This window comes from Priapulus caudatus, unplaced genomic scaffold (assembly GCF_000485595.1).
Source record: "Priapulus caudatus unplaced genomic scaffold, Priapulus_caudatus-5.0.1 Scaffold1799, whole genome shotgun sequence".
NCBI classification, from domain to species: domain Eukaryota; kingdom Metazoa; phylum Priapulida; class Priapulimorpha; order Priapulimorphida; family Priapulidae; genus Priapulus; species Priapulus caudatus.
In genome coordinates, this window is record NW_014578860.1 from 6,714 (window position 1) to 15,521 (window position 8,808).

The 8,808-nt window shown below is 42.0% G+C and overlaps 1 protein-coding gene across 1 annotated transcript in view; it reads left to right on the top strand.

Annotated features, from left to right (window-relative positions):
* Positions 1 to 4,210: 4,210 nt before the first annotated feature.
* Positions 4,211 to 8,808, top strand: part of LOC106817621 (contactin-associated protein-like 2) — a 28,607-nt gene continuing 24,009 nt past the window's right edge. The window contains exons 1-2 of the mRNA XM_014822300.1: positions 4,211 to 4,413; positions 7,996 to 8,299. Coding sequence (XP_014677786.1) covers positions 8,281 to 8,299 — 19 coding nt within the window. The 5' untranslated portion in view covers positions 4,211 to 4,413; positions 7,996 to 8,280. The remainder of the gene's footprint in view (positions 4,414 to 7,995; positions 8,300 to 8,808) is intronic.

Sequence of the window (8,808 nt, forward strand, 5' to 3'; positions counted from 1 at the left end):
TGAATGTGTGGGTTTTTAAAAAGCAAGGATTTCATACATGTTTTTTACCTGTTTGTTTACATGGTGATGACACGGTTACTTGATGATGCCACTTGTTTCTTGCAAGACCCTGTTCCTGTACATTGACATGGTAACTTGAATTAAGCAATTGTGAGATACTGTTTCAGTCTAGAACCACTATGTTACTCAATGAGATGCACTTTTGTCTTGTTGTTGCCGATTTCAAGCGAATTGTCGCTGTACAAAAGAATTTGTTATTAGCTCAGCTGACGAAGTCGGATGCAGCTTGTAGAATCGCATGAATGTCCGTTCGTCCGGCCGGCCGTCCGTCCGTCCGTGTGTCAACAGTTACGCCACAAATCTTAACCGCTCGACGTACGGTCTTGATATTCGGGACTTCAAGGGGATCGCGAAAAGGACTCAGGATGTCGAATTTGGGGGTCAAGGGTCAAAGGTCAAGATGTGTCAATGGAGCAGGAATATTTTCCCCTTAACTTAAGGTATAGGAGAAAATACGGAATTGCGGCACAAATCTCAACGGCTCGACCTACGCTCGTAATATTCGATGTATAGTGTGATGGGGAGGAAACCCATCACCAGTGCGAAATTGGAGGTCACAGGTCAAAGAGCAGTGGGGTAAAAATCTGATATCAGACATTTTCTGAGGACATGGTTTAACGGACTAAGTGCAAAGCTTTTTTGTATCAGCGCTGACCTACCATTTTTATCACTTAATTGAAAGGACCATGAAATGTACTTTCCGCTGACGTGCGAAGAGTAATTATAAGTGTCTGATAACCTTTTGACCCTCAAGAGAAGGGTTAAACATAAATTTGTTGACTGTTAACAAAGGACTGAACTGCTTTTGCCATTAGACCCCCCCCCCTTTTTTAGATCTGTATTATATATCTGTATTAGTAGTATCCTAGCTATATGCTCTGAGCGCGAACGCGGTGGCGGGAGGGCGCACTTGATTCGGTTGCCAGTGAGTTTATCAGAAGAATACCCGGCTACAGTACACGTCAGTTGAGCGCTGTCGCTCTGCGGCACTTGTTATATATACCATAACAGCATAGATTCATGGTAATTTTTATGCTGGAATAATCAGTAACATGTTTGCTATTAGGTGAGACTATATTCCGCTATATTTTTCTCGATTGTGCAGTTATTTATGATATAATGCCTTTACTGTAAATACATTACCTGTGTGTACCACCCATGTTTCCTCGCATTGATTCGCTTAGGTTTTTTCGATACTCGGCATCTCGAAAGTCGATGTGAAACTTGGAAGGGGGTTTCATGATAAAATATCGGAAAATACGTGGCGTCTGTAAAACACTGTCCTTTACGAAATCACTCTTCACGTGTTGGCCTGTTTTGTGGGCATGTTCGTGTTTCTTCGTGATCTCTCACGCGCTAGCCCCAGGGCAAACGCGCCCGCTTATGTTTGTATAAAAAACTGGTTCCCAGTCATCGCACACATAAGGATGGTCCTTGGGTCAAACAGTGCGTGCCCGACTTCAGTACAGTAACTAGACTTGTCGACCTTGGCTGTGGAGTGAGCCCATGTCACTCTTGTGTACGTACGTGTGCATGTAGGTGAAGGTGCGCGCGCGTGCTTTGTGCCGGCGTGCGTGCGTGCCGGCGTGCGTGCGTGCGTGCCGGCGTGCGTGCGTTGTGTTGGCACACATGAGTTAGCGCTTAAGCCCGGGTCACAGCAGATCGTACGAAATTTTGTCGTGGTATACCCATAAAATATTTGTCGTGGCCAGATCTTGCAACATACCTGAAATGTATTTCGAGTGTTCACAATGGCTACGACAGATTAAAGATGGTTTGGCGATGGGGACGCGACAGAAACAAAAGATATGTCGTGGTTATGTCGTGGGTGTGTCGCAAGTCAGTCGTGCGACAGTCGTGAGTTGTCGGACATTGTCGGGGAGCTGTTTTTCACGTGAACAGGTCGTGGTTCACTCGTGGGATACGCGTGCTACAGTCGTGCGACTGTCGCACAACAGTCGTGAGTCACTCGGGTCACTCGTGGGACGCTCGCGCGTCCGTCTCCCGACTATATAACGACGTATTAATTATCGCACGACAATCGCAAGACTGTCGTAGGACAGATTCACAACAACCAGAAGACATAGATACCACAAAAATCGTGGAACAAAAAAGGTGCATGTTCAATTTTGCCCCACGACGGCAGGTCGATGCCACGATGCTCAAAATTTTGTAGGACTGTCTTGCGACGACCCCCGATGACCCACGATTTGCCCAAATTTTCTGTCGTGTCGTGGCACAAATGCGTCGTGGGCTCGTTGTGATCAAGGCGATCGTTGTGATCGAGGTGATCGACCTCTCAGGCGACGCTTCTCTGGTATCCGGTCTCTCATCTGGATATTCGGGACGTCGGGCGGGATCGCGAAAAAGACTCGGGATGTCGAATTTGGGGGTCAAGGGTCAAAGGTCAAGGTGTGTCAATGGAGGGGGAATATTTCCCCTTAACTTAAGGTATAGGAGGAAATACGGAATTGCCCACAAATCTCAACTGCTTGACCTACGCTCTTAATATTTGATGTATAGTGTGATGGGGAGGAAACCAATCACTAGCGCGAAATTGGAGGTCACAGGTCAAGGTCAGTGGGGAAATGTCAGATATCAGACATTTTCTGAGGACATGGTCTAACGGACCGAGTGCAAAACCTTTTTGTTTCAGCACTGACCTACCATTTTTATCACTTTATTGAAAGGACCGTGAGATGTGCTTTCCGCTGACGTGCGAAGAGTAAGTGTCTGATAACCTTTTGACCCTCAAGAGGAGGGGTAAACACGGATTTGTTGACTGTTAACAAAGGACTGAACTGCTTTTGCTATTAGACCCCCCCCCCTCCCTTTAGGCTCTAGCATATTCTACGTTTTATTTTATAGTTTACAATTTTTTCTATCATCACTTAGTGTAATTATTAAGAATCACTAATGGCTGGACATTTCTGGACGTTATTGTGCACATCGAATATAAGTTGCGCATGTCCCTGTGTAAATCAATCGTGGTAGATTTGTGCACACATGTCGAAGTCTTACTGTTTTACTAGTTACCTCCGCCCAACGGAGTTGGAGGAGGTTATGTGATCGGTCTCGACGTGATGCGGCCATGATGCCGAGGCTCGCCGAGGATTGACACTTTGTGTCTTCCAATCACACTCTACGCCGTACTTACAAAATAATGTATTTGCATAATTTCACTCTTAATTGCTTCTATAGTATGATTTCCACAATTTTGCTTTTTTGCCCATAATAATTATTTCCCTTAACCTACATTTTTCAGTTCGGACTCGCTATCATAGCGTTATAACCTCCTATATCATTAATTAAATCCCCTAGGTATGAATATTTGGTGCATTTTTTGATTACTTGGTTGCCTATTAATCCCCTCGATCCTTTCTTTGTTTGGGAATTTTATATAACTATTATATTTGTTTTGTTCATATATTAAATTCTAATCTTTTTGATTCAGCTAATGTGGGGCTAAACCGACCNTCAATTGATATCTGCGGCGCGCATTGCCGATTAAACGCACGCCAGTCAGCATCATATGTCGCTCTATTTGATCAACGCGCGCGCACTAGCAGATAGCTATAGAACATCTAGAAAATATACTGCCCATTCTCGATCATCGCAAAATGTAGATAAGACGGTTAGCCGAAATCGTGTTTCAACATTGACTAACTCTCAAAACCGCCAACGATACGACAACAATACTATGTCACGAATTTAAGACGACATTGGCGACTGGGACGTTCAGCGACGGGAAGTAAATAATTATTGCTCCCCCAGTAAAACTGGTGCGAATGTTTCACCGGCGACTCGCGGTTGCAGGTGTCCGCCAATAGGTACGGTTGAGGCAGTCACTCGGGAGCATGCTGGGCATGAAACCGATGAACATTGCTAGCGATTACGAGCTCATGCGCGCAGCTCATGTTCAGTGCAGGTGCCGGTACATATACGTATCTATCATATACTTATGTTGTACCTAATCATATACCTAATGTTTTACCTAATCATATACCTAATGTTGTACGTACGTAATCATATACCTAATGTTGTACGTAATCATATACCTAATGTTGTACGTAATCATATACCTAATGTTGTACGTAATCAGTTAGCTGGGGTGGCAACCATGTCACGTGGTACAGGTGTGACAGGTGGGACTGGTGCGTGAATGTGAACGTGTGCATGAGAAAATACCAAAGGTGATGAAAGTGAAATGTGCCAGCAGCGAGTGCTATGCGTGTCATTATAGAAGCGGCATACTCAGCATTGATGTTGAATGCGTTGTTTTGTTAACATTCGACATCGCCACGGTTGTTGTTTCAAAATAGCTCCATAACACCTGCTATGCTATATGCTATGGTAAGCTTTATTTACAGTTATTACAATTAGGAGCTAAATGTGTGCGTGCGCGCACTTGTGTGTGCGCGTGTGTGCGTGCGTGCGTGCGTGTGCGTTCGAGCGTCTGAGCGGGTGGCTGGTCGTCTGCGCGATCGCACACACTTGCGCACAGGCGGGCGGACAATTGTGTGTTTTGTAATTACTATATATATTACGGTTTTCTAGTGCCTAGATTTATATCTCTGCAGCGTAGGCCTACTATAAATTGCAACTTACTTAATCTTCCCTAACCTAGACTGGAAACTACCCTGAGCACTTACCTGTAATTACATTACCATAAACACAAAATCGTCATCATTGAAAGCTTTAATTGTGAAATTCAGTTATAGTTGTTAATAATAAGAAATGTATCGTTAAATGTCACATGCGTTGTTAGCGGTTAAACATTCCCATGGCAAAATGGAATTAAGTAAGATAATTATACGTACGAACATCGTACGGTGCATATGAATCTAAGAATGTGTATAAGCGTATATAGCGGACATTGGCGTATTTGATGTCAAGTCATGTGCAAAACACACGTCATATGCCAGTTAGTACAATCGATCGAATTTATGCATTGTATGAGCACGTATATGTGCTCAGTGCATGGTTATTATAAATGTCCAGCTGTTGGAGGCAGAGGAATAGTAATGGATGTGTAGAGAGTGAGCAGCGGGGATTCATAATTTCCACAGTGAACAAATTAAAACAATAGTACATTTTCTATCATTGCATAAGTTATTTACCTAGAACAAAAGTGTTAGTCAACGACTGGTGTGAATTACATTATTGTGCTAAATTCGGCTTCAAAGAAGCGAATGTAACGTAGATATATGCTTTGCCGATGACATTGAAAACGTTTTTTGCGTAAATGAGTTTGAGTATAGCGTTTGATTTACAGAAACTTATTAAATTACCCCAGATTACATATTATGCAGAGCTAGCCCCTCAATTGATCGGATAGTTTTCGGCCACCTGAAATACTCGGTATACCTGCGTCATAAATCTATGTTAGTAATTTATGCAGCTGGAAGTCTCCTTGAAATGAACCCTAACTCAGTGATCAATAGTAATTCTCTGTTATGTGTTATATTTGACTCACACAAAAGTGTATAATATCGATGGAAGTTTACGAGTATTTTAATGAGATAGCACTTATGTGAATATGTACAATCAATTTAGTTCTATCCCCGTCACCATTCCCGTCCTATATACCGCTCTGTACCTATTCATCCTGCTCTCTTCTTCTACTTCTTCGTCTTCTCTCTCTTTCTTTCTTTCTCTTGCGCGCGCGCTCTCTCTTTCTCTATTTATTTCTATCTAATCTACCTATCCTTTCCTCTTCTTTTTATTCGCTGTCTTTGCCCCTTCTCTCTCCCATCTCCCTCTCTATCTATCTATCTCGCTCCCTTCTCTCCAGTTTTTGTGACACTACCTGTTTTGCTTTCTGTGTACCTGTGCGTGGATGCGTGAACTGTCTATCACACACCTTCTGCGCCCCGTTCCCTACATGTCAATATTATCTTTAGCACCCCTTTCACTCTGGGTGAAAATGAGGTCATCGCTAATTATTTCCCGTAAAGCAAATAGTCACGCGAGTATTGCAATGCCAATATATTCCACCATAACATTCTACTGTTCATGCTACGGCTACAATTATTATAATAAACGTTTGTCTCACTATATGCAATTGGAATGGAGAAAGGAAAAAGGGGGAAAAAGGTTACATAAAATGACTCATTCAACTAGTGTATAGCTAGCTATGTATTCGCTCCATAACTTAGCGTAAAAAGAAAGTTCTGACCCCTCTCAGCTCTATATAAATTATGATAATTTTATGGGAAACTAATATTAGCGTTCCTACGCGACCTTGTAACTGTCATCTAGTTTACAAGTATGACACATGCTTGTAATTTAGCGTCCACATACAATGCGCGACACAAATCTGAGGTAAATTAGTTTAATATTGTCATATAAACGATTCATGCAGATCTAAATATATTTGACATCATAACAAAATGTTATATCGCAGTTATTTTACTGACACAACTATAAACTCATAGACAAGAGAACGAGACAAGCTAGCATGCTAAGATATACGTATTGTCAAATAATATAATATAATATAATATAATATTTTATATATTATGTATCTAATATATATATATATACATACATATATATATATATATATATATATATATATATATATATAATAGTTGAGATGAAAATTCCCACTAGTATGATTTAGGATTTCAGAAGCACAGGGCACGCTTGTATCTAGTTTTGGGCACCACAGTGTCATCTCTCCTTGTAGTGGTATAATTGCAAGACCGTATGTTAACGGACACCTGCTGACTATTGTCGTAGGTTGTAACTAGGACGCCTTTGGGTACGTCAGTACCCGAGCCCGGTATGATCTCATGCCGGTGTACGGGCTCGTGCGTGGACCCGCTATTCTCGTGCCCGAAGCGTAATAATTCCAGGCATTGCGCTGTTCGCTTGATGTGACGTTTCAGACCAGAAAAATAAAGCGTCTGGGTGGGGGATACGTTGGCGTTCTACTCCAGCTTCAAACACAGAGTGCCCCTTTTTAACTTTCGATGGATATCTGTACGTATAAACCAGTTTCGGAAAACAAGAAGCGATCATTTTTAAGCTCAGGTAGGGGCCTACTCTATACCGCATATAGAACTCATCATTTTCCAGCTTTTATGGACTCCCGCGTATATTGGATGACGGACCTGAGCGTATGCCAAAGTAACCAACTATGGGATTTAGGTAAATTACTATGACCATTCACTTGCAATGTGTTAGCATGGTTAGTTCGGATAAATTCCTTATATCGGTCAAACCCTAACCTACCCGAAATAAGTGGTGAATGTTGTATTCATTGCATGGAGATAAAAATTGCGTCCTGAAAACATGCATTCGTTTGTGTCCGTCGTCAGGGTGTGTGCGTGCGCGCGCGTGTGCGTGTGTTTGTACGTCAGAGTGTATGTGCGCCCGTGCTTTTGCTGTGGTGATTATTTCTATACATGTGTTGCATAACTTTATTAGTGGAATAATTTCATGGTCTAGGTTTTTTCATGAATACCCGCTACGTACCATCTGTCTTTTAACCTGAAGTAGCTATATAAGAATACGACGATCGAGACACTTGCTCGTGAGCAACAGCTTCTAGTTTCGCCAGGTTGGACACATCTGTTGCCTAATTGCCATTATGACGGGGTAGCGTCGTATAAGCATATTAGACACGCGTCATCATTAAGTGGCACCCGCTTGCTTGTCTAGCCGAGCGTAGCTTGCATAGAACGCAGGTGTCTCGATCTGTGCGACACAGCACAGGTGCGTGATGAGTAGTGTGATCTGTCCTAATTGGTATGTTGGTTGTTGAAATAAGTATAAAACATCTCGCGTGTACCACAGTAAATCGGTTAGCGTTAAAGCGCGCCGTACACGAAAAACGTGCGGTTAATATGTGACACACACACACGCATGTAGTTTTGTGTTCAATATACTCGAAGATAAATTGTTATTAATACGATATTTTCTCGTTAGGGATTTCGCGTGAAAAAGACTACTGCCTAACGTCAAACAACGTCAAGTGCTGCTCCGGCCGCAGTGACTCGCAAAAACATTGCGAAATGGAGCTAATGGATTTAAGCCATTTCTACTAACGACAACGAAACCTCAGCTTTGCACACACGAGAAGTCTTCAGGGAAAGACTGCGCCAGATCATCGGCGCCTTTGAGTCACAACCACCAGAAGGAAATCAAGGCATCCTGAGATATTTACTACGGTTATTATTCGTCTTATTCGTTTCCAGTTTTCTACAAACGGCAATGTCCGCACCGACAAGAGGTAAGCACGTCAATTCACGTATTATAGCTACTAATTTTTCATATTAAATCAATTGCTATTAGGCAATTGTTTGAATAATCGTTTAATCAAAACACAATTTAATATGTTGCATTGTGTGATGAGCTTTATAGCATGTCGCAATGTATTTAGAGAAATTCATTCATATATATGGCAATATTGGAAGGTGAACATAAATGAAAAACGCAGATCTTATACTGCCGAGAGAATGACCTTGTCACATCTTACGTTAATGAGATTATAGGTGTTTAATTAAATGCTCGTAATGCTATTGTAATATGACGTCACTTACATATAGTAGCCTGGTTGGCGTATAGGAATGATAGTTGTTTTGTCAGTAGGGTTTAATTACGCTCACAAGCTGTAGCATCAATTGGTTTTTAACAAGAATACTTTAGTAAACGGTAGCTTTATTGGCGTTGTTGGTACGGCAGAACCGGTTTAATGGCGAGAGTAAGACTAAGCAAGCAAGTATCATAACCAAGCAAGGG